This window comes from Amblyomma americanum, chromosome 2, assembly GCF_052857255.1.
Source record: "Amblyomma americanum isolate KBUSLIRL-KWMA chromosome 2, ASM5285725v1, whole genome shotgun sequence".
In the NCBI taxonomy this organism is placed as follows: Eukaryota; Metazoa; Arthropoda; class Arachnida; order Ixodida; family Ixodidae; genus Amblyomma; species Amblyomma americanum.
Window position 1 is genome coordinate 143,144,821 of NC_135498.1, and position 16,430 is coordinate 143,161,250.

At 48.2% G+C, this 16,430-nt stretch overlaps 1 protein-coding gene across 3 annotated transcripts in view; it reads left to right on the forward strand.

The window, feature by feature from the left end:
• LOC144121837 (signal peptide peptidase-like 2A) overlaps positions 1 to 11,181 on the forward strand; it is a 37,028-nt gene extending 25,847 nt beyond the window's left edge. For 2 of the 3 annotated variants that reach the window (XM_077655253.1, XM_077655254.1), the window contains 5 exons: positions 1,625 to 1,781; positions 4,147 to 4,224; positions 5,865 to 6,019; positions 7,173 to 7,368; positions 9,765 to 11,181. In XM_077655253.1, the coding sequence (XP_077511379.1) occupies positions 1,625 to 1,781; positions 4,147 to 4,224; positions 5,865 to 6,019; positions 7,173 to 7,368; positions 9,765 to 10,135 (957 nt within the window). In that variant the 3' untranslated portion in view covers positions 10,136 to 11,181. The remainder of the gene's footprint in view (positions 1 to 1,624; positions 1,782 to 4,146; positions 4,225 to 5,864; positions 6,020 to 7,172; positions 7,369 to 9,764) is intronic. The other variant, XM_077655255.1, reaches the window with a different exon arrangement.
• Positions 11,182 to 16,430: the final 5,249 nt, after the last annotated feature.

Below are 16,430 nucleotides of genomic sequence, written 5' to 3' on the forward strand. Positions count from 1 at the left end.
GCTAAACCAGCAGGCGGCAACGGAAGCTGCCAAACTGTGCCCACTCAGTGACGCTCGCGCAGGTATGGAGTGATATGCAAGCCAGGTCACGACTGATGAAAGTTTAATTCCCTTAGTTTGCGTTAATTGCTCGAAATGATCCAGAATTCACTAAGCCAGGTGAAATGGTTTTACTGCGAGATAGATTATAGATGTGACTGAATGCGGGATGCAAGTTATGTGGCGCCTTGCATGCTGGAGTGCGCCAATTACAAAGCAAATAGATGAGCTGAGATGGCAGCATTCAGGTGGCGTTATGAAACTGGTCAACGGTGGAGAAACCGCGATGAGATCGGTTATATGCCGTTAAAGTCCGTCACTTTCCTATTCAACCCAGTTTTACCCGTTTATTGTGCGATGCAGACACTCCAAGCAGGTTGTCAAACTCGATTGTGACCCTAAAATGCACCAACAAAAAAAGTAGTTTCCTAGTGCACGAGGCTTAAGGTAAATTACAGAAACTGACGAGTGACGAACTTTTTCCTGAGTGCTTCTTCCAGATAACTGTTGATATTTTTAAACCATTTATGAACTGTTATCCATAGCATGGCTAAATCTGATCATAGAATCGGAAACCGAGCGTTCTGACCAGAATACGGGTATTGACCGGAACCCTTCCTGGCGCCATTATATCAAGCTCATACAGTTTAACAACAATCTCCTCCAAGATTCTGCTTTGTTTAAAATGGACGATGTAGTGTTGAACGCATGTTTCGGCAGTGTAAATATCAAGGACGCAGAGATCAAGCAGTCGCCAATGCACGAGAATGAGAACGTATGCGAGAGAATTTTTGTGAAAAATTAGAAAAAAAGCAACCATTTCAAAACGAAAAAGAGTTCCCTATTGTAACCTGCCATATCAGACTCATGCAGCATTTGAGCTATGGAGTGGCCCCCATTTTTGCGCCCTGATTTCTGACAAAAGTAAATAAACTGGATAGCGAAGTCCCTATTTAGTATTCGGGATTGCAGGTCCACATTTCACTCAGGTCCCGGTTGCAACACCTAGAAATTTGGTCGTAATGTTTGCATATGTAAATGAGAGCAAAACATATATTGCTCACGTGCGTTTAATATACATATTGTATTATAGATAAGAAGCCTCGAAATTATTCTAACGAAAGATGCATGCTGTGGTGGGCCAGAGCGCTCAGTACTATGACTAGCTGAAAGCGTGCGTTGTCATGTAAGCTGGAGCAAGCCTCAGATAATAAAGCACGGAATGAGCAAAGCTACATTTCCATAAGGATGGTGTGTTCTCTGCCGGTACTTGTGCGGTAGCCAACACCTGACAGTCATCGATGCGCTAGCCGGGGCAGCAGGTTACTATAGACCGTTGTTATATATTGAGAACTTTTCCAGTTGGCAGCCTGGTTATCTGGGCCGGTGGCTACAGTATGTAGAATGCTAGTGTGAGGAATAGTCGAAAAGAAAACGCAATACAAATCTGTGTTATTTGAGGGTGGTTCTACTAAGAATGCCTTAATGACACGGCGTCCTTCCACAGAAATGTGTTGAATGCCACCTTTGCCTTTTCTGCCCCCGCCACCCCCCCCCCCCCCCTCCATTTTTTTTCCCTGGGCAGAACCGCGAGAGCGTGATGGTTGAGGTGGCCAAAGGCGGCAGCGTTAAGGAGGTGCTGCCCATGGTCATCAAATTCCCGCGGATCTATCGCGGGGTGTACTACAACTGTTTCCAGCTCAAATTCTCCATCCTGGGTCTGGGAGACATCCTAGCGCCAGGTAAGCGATCGCAGCGCCACAGCCCTCCGTAGTTATGCATGCAAACACTGTACCTCATGTGATGCTGTTTCCCGCTTGCAATGTTCGCTGTCTTCGTCCATGATAAGTGGTGGCGCTTTAGACTGCCCGCCTTTTCATCTTTCCTGCGAGTGCCGCACCCGTTGTTTGTTGGAAAATTATGCGGCCCCATTCAAGGTAAGTAACAAAACAGGGCTATTATGAGAACGAGAATTAAGCAAAGTAGTAAGATACAACAGAAAGCGTTGCCTGTAAGAACAGTGTGAGGTGAATACAAGATAGTTTTCTAAGGTGTTACAGCATTCGAAGCATCTTAAGTTACAACCTATAATACTGGGGTTTATCGAAGAAACGCTTTATTAAATACACATCTTTACACGTGAATATAACTTCGCTGCGAGCATACGCCATGCCAAAGCTAGCTAATTACTGCCATGGCCGTCTGTACGCAGTCATTGGGCGGGGATTGAAGGGATTGTGAAAATTAAAAAAAAATTCGCATCAATCATTGGAATATCTCACAGAATTAATAATGCTTCCCAGTAAATTGATGTTTATCTGAGGTTCTAAAACATGCATGTATCGCTACTGACGTAGCTGGGCTCAAGCATTTTGCTTGTTTCTTAATATTGTAATATAATGTTGCTTCACACCGATCATAGAGCGTGAACCAGTGTGTTCTCATTGTTGTAAATGTTTGCTACCCTGGTTATTTTGCGTAGAACAAAGTTTATCATCTTCCATTCAGGATACAAACTGACTGAGCGAGCAGCTGAACGGACGAGTAATTTAATGAATAAGCTTGCAACCAAATAATTTGTCATGGCTATGTAGCTTCCAAGTTTTAGAACGAACCACGCACGGCGTCCACTGATATTATTGATGCTGCACGGCTGCTTTCTTGCGATCTCAGTTAAACGCGCCGTTTTGATGTTGAGAAGTTTGCTATAGGAAGGCACACGCGTGCAAGCACACGCACGCACGCTCAGACAAGTTAATTCGGCGGCGGTGTGAGTCTTGGCTTCGGCAAAATTTATAAGCCTAAATTGGGATACAATGATGTTCAAACTTCTTGAAATTTTTTTGTAAGCAGCTGAACTTTGCTCTGTTTTTTGTCTAGGCAGCAATTCTGGACAAAAGCATTTTTGAGCAGGAAACCATTTATGAACGCAAATTTTCACATAATGTAGGATTTCACTATAGTGAAATCTTACATTAATCTTACAGATCACCGGACGGAAGTTGTGTATTTTATTTTTCATTCACGTATTTGCTATCGTCAAAAGCGTTCCCCATTGGTTTTCTATGGCAGTCCTAACTTTTCGACGCGATAGCTGGAAACACTTCAAAAGAAAGATTTTCCTACTTATAAGAATAATGGACCATAACCTTAAATATTTCGATAACAGTGCCTTATAGTTTATCAGTTTTCAAAATATTTGCCCGACAAAGCTCGACTTGTGGGAGAGTGTTGAAAGCCAACACTATTGACTGACGCCTTGGCGACGGTGGTGGTTCATTAAGAGGCACCAAGTTGTCACTTCGAACAACATGATGCGTTGTGTCGGTAGGCAGCGTGAAGGAAGCACTGAAATCGGGCAGCCATAGCTTCCAAGTTTTGTTCCTAATCATATACCCTAGCTCGTGTTCTCTTCGAGTGAATTATCAGCGTTGGGTGAACACTCATGTCCTGTTTGAGTTGTTGCTTTTGAAGGTATGAGAAACCGAAGAGAAAGAGAGCAAGATTTTTAGCCTATATTGTGCTATAGCATAGAAGCCCTGTTGGAGAAAAAAAACCCGGCGTATACGCCGTCACGCCCTGTCATGGTATTAAAGAGTTGAATTAGATTTGGTATAGAATTAGAGTTTGAATGGAATCAGCTCTAAGCGGGTAAAATGAAATGCATGCATTGCCTTATATGTATATCCCGAAACAGGAAGCACCATCTAGCCCTACGAGGCGGTTTCTGGTGCAAAATTGTGGGCCGCCTGAATATTGCACATGTGCGGGATTAACCTGGCTCGATTGTACCGTGTTTTGGCAGAGAATTGTTAGTCCCAACTAGCGTAAGCCATCAGTCGGCAGTGCAACCGTCAATAAACCCTCGCGGGGGGGGGGGGGGGGGGGGTCAATGGGAGCCGGTGTGCCCCGTATCGCAACCTCAATGCGCGCAACCTCAGTAAGTACGATGCGTGATATGTGGTACTGCGTAAAGGCGCATATGGAGGTTCTGTACTATAGCCATGTCACACGAAATGAGTCATTTATTGACCCCTAAAGTTTTTCTTTCCTTTGAGATGGCTTTTTGTTTGGCGTGTTATTTCTAACATCCTTGCGTTCTTGTAGGTCTCCTGATATCCTACTGCCACACATTCGACCTTCTAGCGCTGGGCAGAAGATTTTACTATTATATAGCCTGCGTTTGTAAGTACAATCAATAGCATGCCTTTATCTCACGTCATTCTTTGCCTTTTTAGTTAAATACAGTTTATATCTGCAAAAAGACCGCCAAGTGCGGTGCCGAATCGTGATTAAGTGCATCGTTATGCTATATCGAGACGCTAAATATCAGAGCTCGAAAAACAGATTTCAAGCTGTTCGTTCGGACATACAGCTGAGCGGCACGTGCGCGCACATTTAATGACATTACTTGTGAGCGCGAGATATTCGAAGCACGATCCGCTTTAACAGTGACCGATTCTCGAGCTTGGTCTTCGCGTGCTCTGTTTACTCTAATAAAGAGAGCTGCATCAAACCCTGGCCAATGAACATGAACCCCTAGTTTAACAAGGGAAGAAGAGTGGCGAGGGCCAAGGCTCTCATCGACCTGCACGCCAACGACGAGTACGCGCGGTACGTGGACGCGGCCGAATACCAACGGAACGCCTTCGCAGCGGTCGTCATAGAGGCGTCGACCGGCGCCACGAGGACGGCAGCGAGCGTGAGAAGCGGAGGAGATGGCCATCGCCCTGGCCATCGCCGACGCAGACTGCTACACGGTGCTGAGTGACTCGAGACAGGCGGTGCGAAACTTCGCCAAAGGCCTAGTCTGCAGGGAGGCCGAGCGCGTACTACGAGCGACCAAACTGCAAGACAGAAGCGTAAGAATCAAGTGGTTTCCGGCGCACGCGGGCGACGCGTCGGAACGCAGTGAGAACCACAATGAGACGGCACACGCAGCGGCGCGAGCGCTAACCAACCGCGCCCCGGCAACACACCGTCCGACGTGGTTCGGAGCCAAGCACCGCATGACGGACTACAGCGAAATCACGAAGGCCTACCGCCTGGCTCGCAGGACTCTCCCACCCCCGCACCCGAGGCTGAGTCGAGCGGAGGCGGTACTACTGAGACAGCTCCAGACCGGATCGCTACCGAGCCCGGTACTGATGCATCGCATGTACCTCGAGACCTACCCGACCGATACGTGTAGAGTCTGCCGGAGGGAGACGGCAGATCACACGCACATCTCGTGGGACTGCATCAAAAATCCAAAGGAAGCAAGATTAAGAACAATGCCGCCGCGGCTGGAGGCAGCCGCGAACAGCAACGACCAAGACCAACAGCTATGGGCCGTCCAGCAGGTCCTGGGGGCGCTCGAAAGGACCCAGCGAGGCGGCAACGGCGAGCGGAGACCCGCGCCGAGTAACGGCAACCTCGTAGACGACGTAGGCCCTCGTCGGGGCGCGCGAGCGCCCAACTGCAGGCACAAATAAAGTTTGCTCCAATCCAATCCACCGTGGGTATGTGCCATCATCTTTTCAGGCAACAACAACAACAAAGAGAGCGTCCTACGGGTCACTGGCTCCACGTGTAAGCAGTGCGAGAATATAGCAAACTCCTCGTTGATTTCTGATGCGGATTTCGCAATGTCGAGTTACTCAAACTAGCAACAGGAGCTACAACCGCGAACTGGGTGTTTCCACAGGGTATCATTGTTCTCACGCGCCGGTCAGCACAGGTCCGGGAGCTGATGGCTGCCGCTTGTGCCCACGGCTGTATAGTAGCTGAAAGAGGGCTGCAGGGTAACGAACGCAGTAACCGCCGGCGTGCTGCTTCGTTTACAGCGTACGGTCTGGGCATGGTGGCCACCTTCATCGCCCTGGAGCTGATGCGCAGCGCGCAGCCGGCGCTGCTCTACCTGGTGCCGTTCACGCTCATCCCTACCTTGGGCACGGCCTGGTTTAAGGGGCACCTGTTCGCCATCTGGAACGGAGTGAGGGTACGCAAGGCGGACAGTCCAGAGACCACGTTAACTCCTTTCGTCACGTTGCACTGTCCCCATAACAGCGTTCTGAGACAGCATGTGAGATGGCCAGCGTAAATAGAGAAGAACTAGAGGCATGCCATTCTCCTTCCACGCTTGCAGGGTCTGTTTATCACCAGCTTCGGTGCCACTGAGTTCATTGGCTGATCGAACTAGGCACAGCACGGCACATGACATTCAGTCACGTTCTGGCTTTACTGCCCATCTTGCGTTTGCAAGCGAAAGTAGATATCCGATGGAAACGCGATAGCGTAAAGGGTCTTGTTGAGCGGAGAGAACGGCGTCGTAGTTGGCCTGTCGAGATAATCCTGATTGGTCGAGAGGGCCATGACGTCACACGAGGAGCTGGAGCAATTGAAAAGTGACTAAACACTAGGTTAGCTGTGATTATAAGGCCGAAACGTCATAGTAGGAATGTAAATTGATCACGCTCAAAAAAGAAAATTGGGGTGATTAGATGAGAATTGGACCTGTGACACTTGGGTCGTAGGTCAGACAGCTACACCAAGGCGATCAAGGCACATTTGTTCGACTTGGTTAAAAAGATGCCTTCTGTGTCTTCCCCGACAGTGCCCGTGTCTGCGAGTTGGTATGCAAATAGGACACCAGGCCGATATAAGATGCTGTCGCTTTTTACCGTTACGCTGAGGTTAAGTATCCACCGAATTTTTAGAAGCATTCTTGATATCCTTAATATACATGTCGGAACTGATCGCCTCTGGATTATATTTGCGCGTCTCAATTCGACGGCGAGAAACAGGAAGGCATGTGTGCGCATTTTCGTCTGATGCGCCCGCTGCGGCTGCGTTTTTATGGAGGCAAAACGCTAAAGCGCCCGTGTGCTGTGTGATGTCAGTGCATGTTAAAGATCCCCAGGTGGTCAAAATTATTCCGGAGCCCTTCACTACGGCCCCTCTTTCTTCCTTTCTTCTTTCATTCCCTCATTTATCTCTTCCTTTATGGCGCGGTTCAGGTGTCCAACGATGTATGAGACAGATACTTCGCCGTTTCCTTTCCGCATAAACCAATTATTATTATTATTATTATTATTATTATTATTATTATTATTATTATTATTATTATTATTATGCCGTCGACTCGTTCGCAGTTGCCAGAAAGTAGCAGCAAGGCAGAGGCGAGCAGTGACCCAAAGACTGCGGCGATGCAGCAGAGCCCAGGGGGCCACGATGACAGCGGTGCAAAGTCAGCCACCGCTGTGGACCCGGACAACGCCGACGGCGCCGACCTAGACGCCAGGGGGCACCAGGGGCCCAAGCGAAGATCCAAGTCGCCGGAGGATCAAGGTGCTCTCATTGGGTCACGTACGAATGATTTCCTGGACAGGAAAAAGCGTTCCCTTTCGCTTACCGTCTAAGAAAAAAAATCGGAGACGGTTTAGCCTGGCTAGGGGCGGAGTGCCGCGCAGTCGTGCCAAAGACATTCATCTAATGGCCTTTACCATAAAGCCCTTTGTCTTAAGAGCCTTTTCTCGGAATGATGATGGAATAACTTTATTTGCACCCGTCAAGGAATCAGAGGGCGAAAAAGACTAGTCTTGACCGCCGTCATCTTCCTCCCCTTTCAGCAGGCTGGGATCCCTTGGGATTCAGCGGTGTCCAGGGCCAGACGGATGACTTCTTTTTGTTCTTCTTCTTTCTGGCTGGCCATTAAAGCCTCCCAGGACTCTATATTCCTGTCTGGTTCGTTGTGGCTAGGGCATGTCCACACCATGTGGATCATGTCTGCTATTTCATTACACTGTTTACACCTGGGGTCTTGGATCGCCGGATGCCATCTGCTTAGTGCGAGTGGGTTCGGAAAAACTCCCGCCTGTAACTTTCTCCATATGACCTCTTCCTTTTTGCTGAGGCCCTTGCATGCTCCAGGTAATGTCTGTCTTCCTAATCTGTAAGGAATTTTCCACAAAGGTGTTAACCCTAAATGCATTTGTGTGAACACCTGGGTAAAGGCCGAAAGGCCGTCACCGAGGTGAAGGCCTGCCAGGTGTTCACAGAGGTGTACACACCTAGCAGATTGCCCAGAACACAGCTGACAGGTGGGCCTCCTGCCACCTTGTATTTATATAGCCTTCAGAGACGTATGTACGCATGCCCGAAATTGGAAAATGTGGTTAGTAGTGTCACAACACTAAAAAGAACCAATAATCAGTGCTCCCTTCACCTCGATAGTGTTATCCACTGCTGGGACTGTAGCTAGCATGGCTGTTGTTGTAAAACGACTACGCACGTAGCCCAGTTGTACTTGATTACGTCCAAGCGATCGGTTAGGTTTGCCTTACGGTTAAGAACCCTCGCACGCAGAACTGTTCTTTGTTATGGTAATTATCGCTGCTTTGAAAGGCTTCATGCAAATGCTTCTAAAACTGGGGGTACTTGCTTCTTTGTTCTTGATAGTGTAATTTCCGTCCTGGCGTAACCATTTTGTGGCATGCCCTTCCTGAACTTTTTTTTGCTATCATATCCTATGATTGCGTTACTGGTGCCATTGTCCGCACGCCGCTCGGAAGCATGCTGCGAAAACCACGAGCACGAAAAGACAAGGGCGAAAGACGAAGACCTCAATAATGTTCCTGCTGCCAGCCGAGAAGCCCGGAAGCAATCTATTGCGGACGGTGTTTATTGAGTGCTCGCGGTCTAAGGGCGCGCCAGTATTGCACGTTGTGCCTTTGAGAACAGCCAACTACTTAAAGATCAAGCATCTCTTCTAGTGGACTGTCAAAAAAAGAAGGCAATCTTGTCGGGATGCCCGAGTCTATCTGCCAAATAAACTCAGATGCCATACCGACCAACGTTTTCGCAGAAAGCGTCCAGCGCGAACGTGAAGACTAAAAAAAATAACCCGGTGGAATAAGCTTCAGCTCGAGAACTTAAGAAAGATGGTCGCTGCGGCTAAGTTTGAGTTGCTTAGCGTTTTACTATCTGCAAAACACATAAAAAACAGCACTCTTCATGCACAGTCGTACTTCGTGCTCGTCTCTTCGCTCTTCTGCCATGCCTGATCGTGTTCAAGGCCACGAAGTAGTCCAGATGTCTCCTCTATGGGACAGCATTCACGTTTTGTAAAGTTCTTTTTTTCAGTGACACACACGCTGTTTTCGGGGGCAGTAAATGTGCCTGTGCATAGTTTGTTTTACCTACACATCGATTCAAACGTATGCGCGTGCCTTAGTCTCACAACGCCAAAATCGACGATACTTGAGGGTAGGTATCGCGAATTACGAAATTTTAGGAAACGAATTCGGTTGGGTTGATGATGCTGTTTTTGAGTTTCGCTTCACTGTCGTTAGAGACTGCATGCACATAACTCCCTTCGTAAACTGGCTTCTGGGAGTTGTGAGAGTTGGATCTCGTTCATTTTTCAAAATTTAAAGAATTTCAAGAATTTCTCAAGTAATTTAGAATGTAAAGCGAAAGGCAGCTGAAATAGAGCGAGACAAGCACTAGACCCGTACATCGTTACACCTTCTTACTTTCTTAAAGGCTCACGTTTGCATCATTTCAAATTTTCTAAAAATACCTAGCGCACTCGAATTCTTGGTCCCCCGGTGTAGCGTGACCACGGTGAGGGACACTGCTTTTGAATCCCCTGCAAAGCCACTGCATATCGGTTAATAAGTGCTGCGCCTAGACGCCACGTGACGCATCTATAGAGGACTGATCCCTTTCTCTTGGTTTCTCAGGAGACGAGCCTAGCTCCACCAAGGACAGCAGTCTGCCGCTCCAGGACGACGGCTTACTCAAGGGCGGCGATGTCCGTGGAGGCCCCACCGACGAGGACGCCCTGGCAGTGTGCAAGCACGGTACCGGCAGTCCTCCCTTCAGCGCGAATTCGTCCTCGACGCCGCTTACGCCTTCTGGACCAGAGGCAGCCGCCGGCTACGAAGAGTGTCCGGAAGTGGTGGCCGCCACCCGCAAGCGCTTTCCGTGGCGCGTCGGAGGCCTCACCTGGGAAGAGCAACTCTCGGGTCTAGTGCTCTCCCAACAGAGGAAGAACGGAGTCGACACGGGCCTATGCGGCGGACGGCACGCGACGAGCCCGTTTCCTGCCTGAGAAGCGCATGGCTGCTCCCGGTGTATATATTTTTCTTTACCAAATTCATGCTCTCAAGCCTCTCCTGCCCCGTGTTTATCATGATTCGCATAAAACCAGCTTTAAAAGACACTGCTTCACTTTAACTCACCGCGCTGGCATGGGGATTAAGGTCGAAGAAAGAAAATGTTCGCTTTCCGCAAGAGGCGGGACCCGCTCTGCATGCACGTATTGTTTTCCAAGAGCCCGAGCTATGTTGAGCGCCGTCATACAAGGATTAAACCGGTGTAACTGCTTCGAGGTCTACAGTATTCAAGATGCTTTGTTGTTGGGGAGGCGAGGACACGAGTCAAAGTGATCGCGTGGCCGGGACGAAGCTGCACTCAGAACTACTATTTTTCTTCAGCACTACACCTATAGATCCCCGCAAAAATGTCCCAAACACGGAAATCACCAAAGAACTGATTTCTCTGCCAATATTACATGCAACCATGAAGTGATGGATGTTTGCCTACTCCTTAGAATTTTTATGCAATATAGTGTTTAATTATTGACCATTCGTATTCAAAAACTAAGTGCTTTCTCCTGTGTAGGGTGAACATTCGAGCGTACAGACATTTGGTGACACGACCAAACAGAATTAAAAAAAAATGTGTATACCGGTGCATGAATACCTGAAAGAATATATCTGCGAGTGAATTAACCAATAGTTTTCTTTGCGGGCAAAGAAAAGGCGATCGTCGCAGACTGCGACGCAGCAAGATGATGGCTCCGTCAACCGTCCTGGAGGCGTAAAATTTTTAAAATCAATTTTATGCTCGACAAGGAATTTTACAAAGCGTCGTTTGAGATTTTTGTCGTTTTTCTTTAGGATAAGTTAGAATTTTTTTGTGATTTCTTATTTTATGCGTGACTATGATCCAGCGTGGAATTAGTTTCTGAATCTCTATCTGTGCCTGTTCCGGTTATGACAATGATCGCAGTGTTCTTAATTTTACCGGTTTGAACCGTTCATTTAGTATTACAGCTTACTCACCAATTCTCACACGAAATTGCAGCATGTGAAAATAAATTACGGTTTTATGAATAAAGGTATAAGCGCTTTATTGTCACTCGATATTCGAAGACAACTGCTCGAATTTGATTTGAAGCGGCAAATGCTTAACTAAAAGGCCCTGTAGCCAATGGCGGCGACCAATTTTCATGACGCGGTGGTTACACTCAGGGTTAATTCTCTGTCGCGCTAAGTTAAACCGTTATTCCACTATCACTCTTTCGTTGGTGGCGGTTAACAGTAGGTTAACCGGGTCATGAAAACCTGTAGATGTTATGGCTTTAGGACCTCGTTTCAGAGATATTTCGCTATTTTGTTGTTGTATCCGATATAGTGCAGATTTACCTTTGGACAACACAACGATTTGAAAGGCCTGAAACACATGAATGAGAGCAATAGGCTCACGCACGATTCTTTTTATTCGGCTACTGCGCCATTAGACATAGAGGAAGGCTCTGCAGTGCAGTTTCACGACGTAACCTCTAAGGAGTGTGCATCTTTTGACTCTTCATGAGTGTGGGGAAGCAGCGAGGTTTTGTTGCGTTTATTTTTCCAAGGTCTTTTATTCATATCAGCACAGACATGCCACCTCGTCACACTGTTTGCACGCTAGGCGCGAGCAATTTACTATAAAACCATCGCCACCGCGCGTATCAGCTTCTGCAATGCTTGAGGTTGCCGTTGGTGCTTCTGAACCCTTACCTCTGGATGTTCGTCCTGAACATTTATTTTTGTGCAGACGTAAGCGGGGACGTTGTTTCCGAGGACCCGGGTGTGTACACCCTGGTGTATGCAGGATATGGAGCAACTCCTTTATTACTCGACGGAGTGTACCTCACCTACATGCATCTTACGAGAGGCTTCACGGGCTGCACGCGAAGCATCCCACTAATTTTTCCGTACATCGCGCAGCAAGCAAAACCTTTTCCGCGGCTTCACATTACAGCTGTAGTTTCTGCGAGCATGTCGTAAATTTTACTCCCAAGACAACGGTCTGAGCGATGGGGATATATGGAGTGGGATGTATGTGCGGTGGTCATCGGGTGCTGACGGCCTCGGGGGTACTTGCTCTCGTTGAAGGTCCGTGAAACGCCCAAGTGGTCTCGAGCGAGTCGTCGAATTTAGCCTTCGGCTTATGCTGTTTGCGTAGCTCCTATTCCACTTCACTGCACATTTGGCATGGTCGACGCCCAGATGAGAAGACTGCAAGAGACCAGGACGTGCCGCACCCTCCTCATACAATCGGATATCCCAGCGGAGAAGACAATAGCGATCAAACCACCAACATCGCACCAGAAAACAGACGCCTTCGTGGTTAGACCGCTGTCCAGGAATATAGAGGAGGCCAGCGAAGAGGACAGGAGGAATGCCAGAGCCCAAATCTTGTACAAACAGTTCAAAACAGAACGGTTTGTGATTTACGAGGGCGCATCGAGGACTCTCAGCAAGAAATGAATCGCGAAGAAGACAACTGAGCCACAAACACCAAAACTTAGGCAGAGGAAACTCTGTGCTAGCGGAGGTTAATGTCGTTTAGAAAGTGCGAAGACTCTTCTACAGAAGTGTTAATCAACCTCGCCTGTATATGCTCTCTAGGAGCTAATATGATGGTGTATTTTTGCTGCTACCTCAGTTTTCTTGTTCGCGTTTCATTTGTTACTGATAGTACACGGGCTGAGACGCGACCTCAGGCGTGGTCACTGACTCGCAAGGCAAGTCAATATACGGAATAACCATACCAACCAAATGCACCCGGACGGCAGAAGAGGTGGCAACAGCCCTGGCGATTTCGGAAGCCAACAGAAGACAAAATTACTAGATGGTCTCAGACTCACCTGCCGCTTGTCGAGTTTTGCCAAACAATAAGGTTATAGGAAACAAGTCTAGACGGCCGGCCGGGAGGCCCAGACGCATATAGGCAACACACGATCGTTAACGTCCGCGGCGCTGAGGTTGAGTGCAACACTAGGGTAGGCGCCGTCGTCTGAGCTTCACTAGCCGGTGGGCGGAGACACTGGTATACAGCCCTTGCCATCACTAGAAACACACGTGGAAACTTTCCGGACGTGTGGGGAGAAGCGTACGAAGTATGCACTCCCACGTGAGAGCAAAGCACTGTGCCGCAAGATATGGCCCACACTTTTCAACAGCGAATGTGTCTGGCGCGGAGTCTCCTCTACGTTATACCACACAACATGGGGACACAAGACTAGCCCCCCTAATGCCTAAAATAGATGGCCCTAGTCTTGGGCAGTGGAACAACTTTCTAGCCGACTCGGATCCGTAGCCTCCGCTCACGTTGGTACAGCGAGTCAGAGCCGCATCTGAGGCCAACGTTTTCTTGGAGCAAAGAATGCGACCACTAATCTCTGACCGACCCCTTCCTAACCCTCTACTCCTAACCCCTATTTCAGTCAATAAAATTTATCAGTCAACATCCCAGGCAGTGGCGCCGCTGTGTTTTTAAAAGTTACGCAGAACGAGTAGAGTCAATACTGTGAATGCGCTACTAAAACAGAACACAAAAGCTAGGAAGCGTAAACGTCGTATTTTGTCAGGCTAGTCAGATGAGAGCGAGCTTTCGGGTCCAACAGCTGCGTCGCAGTTTTCCTATATTTCAATGAATATATCGTACAGTGCAAAAAAAAAACACTCCTCAATCACAAACCTCTACCGTGTTCGTGCTTTTTGTTGCAACATTTTTTTTTTAAAAAGGTTCGATCTAATTAGGGCGAGGAGTAAACGATGATGCGGTCCGTGTGTACAAGCGGTGTATGACTCCGGATTGTTCGGCGAGAGACCCGCTGCCGCCAGGTGCCAAATTCTCGTCGCCTTCAGCACCGGGAAAACCGACAGCCGGTGGTGAATATCGGCCTCAGTATTTCTGTTGCAAACTGGACACCCGGGACGAGGATATAATACTTGAAATTGCGGCCACTTTCGTGTGACGGCTGGAGTTAAGGCGACACCGGCCCGGATCCTCCGAAGAGCAACCTCTACATGGGTAAAAAACTACGGGGGAGGGTTTGCCGCACACGGACGGATTAGAGCACGTGTGTGGCGCTGAGGTGTTTCTTTCTTGTTAAAAGGAGGATGGTGTCGTCCAGAGTGAGGACTCGACCCAAAGACGAGGCGGGTCGCAGAATATGCACAGCTTTGTGAGCTCAGGAGGTCACGTGGGACCCACGCAAGAAGGATTGGCTGCAGGATGCGTGCCGCATGACGATGGATGTCTTGGCAGATTTCTTGGGTGCGACTGCACCCCAGAGCACTTTGTGTAGTTTTGTTTCCGGAAAAAGATGCATTTGTGCATCGTAATCCACGTTTGCAGCCAACTACTGGCAAAGGGAAGCACTATGTTTGCGCTTCGCGGCATTTCAGCGGCACATAAAGCACATAAAACTAAGGTTGGTCTTTCCCGCTCGTGGTGCTGAGGTGACTTTTTTTTTTTTGAAGACTTAACATGCAGCATAAGAAGACGCTGTGTATAACTCAACAAACACAAAACCACCTCAAAATCTCCCAAAAATAACGCATTATGACATTTGGAATCTCTCAAGTGATGCTCATTTTTCCAGAACACATCCAAAAAACGTCCCCACAACTGGCAGCGTCCAAAAAGTTATGCGTCTCAGGGAAAGCCCCAAAAGGTTAGTAGTCGATTTCTCGGCTCTGGTTCAATGAAATTATTTCTCCTTCTTCAAAGAGCCTTCAGGCATCTAAGCGCACGTATGTGCCAAATTTCAGGCACTTACTTGCGTTACGTATGGTGTAGTACACCTATCCACTCGTGTGAATGCGTGCTGGCTCAGCCGTCCTGCACTTATCTGTTTGCTTGAAATGTCATAGCATTTTACACACAAAGGAGATATGACTTCAGAAATACACCCGATCCTGTTTATATAGGAGCAAATAGCAGCTCCACAGAGAAGTAATTTAAGTTTACTAGCTGTGCTCTTTGCAATAAATGGATACAAACAGCAGACGCATATGTATGCACCATTCAATGCACAATGTACACAGCACTGCGGCATCAGCATATAACGATGGCCATTTTTTTATCTAGCTCTGATAAAGCTGAAAAATAAAGCAGTAATAACATAATGCGTGCAGGCTGAAAGTTGATGCACCTTGAGCAAATATTCTAAGGGCTACAAAAGCACATATGCACATGCAACATCAAACGTATGTAAAGAGCAGCTTGCGTGACCGAAAGAAAAGACGACGTGGGCATACGATGCAGATACGCGGTTTCTGGTCACTGATTTTCTACAAGTTGAAACCCCCTATCGCTTAGAGACTCGCATGAGCCTCGGAGCAAGCTTCAGCCTCGTACGTGTTGTCAAAACAAAAAATAATAACGTTAGTTCTACTAGGCGAAAAACAAAATGTGCGTAAGCCTACACACCTTGAAGACGTTGCTAACGGAAACCCAGGGATGAAATAGAAGGCTGCAACAGGCGCAACCTGAATTCAACGCAGCTGTCTGTCCTGCGCCTTTTCACAGCACAGCGGAGTATCAAACATAAGCGTTGCACCCTCGTAACGATCCTGTGAGCTTTATTTTCTTGTGACTAAGTGTGGGCTAAGACTGCATAGAGCCAGACGGGAGGAGGAGGCAGGAGCCGTGCGTGCCGCACCCATGGTGCAGCAGACCACGCGTGCGGCACAGTCTGGCGTGGGAGGCGAGATGGGGGCACGACACCGCTGCACCATGCTCAACCCGCTGCTGACATTACAGGTTCTGCTGTTCTGGCTGCCTGCTGCTGAATGCCCCTGCCCTCAAGTCCCGTCAACCGTTCGCAGTGCCGAGTGCGCAAAGACCGTGTGCTCGGCCCTGTACTCAACTACGCTCCGAACATAGCCCTGATACCGCTGCTCACCTGGGAACCCAGCCCTTCATCGACGTGATCAATCACCAGACCCACCCGAGCGGCATATATACCGCGACCCACCGCAGATGACCTAGGGTACGACACCGCACGCTGCTGACATTACTGGCTGGATACATGAATAATTCCAATGAATATAAAATTAGCAACCACTGCCTTGCAGCGTGTCTTGCCCCTATGTGATCAAGCGGCGTAGCGATATGCAAATGAGCTGCGAGTGTATATTATCACACCTATTATCCTAACTGATGTTATACATCAGGTGACGTTGAGCTCAACGCAGGGCCACCGACGTTATTTGACAATTCATCCGTTCTAGACACCCTCAAACGCCTCGAGGACGCACAGGTGATCATATCTACTTCTATCA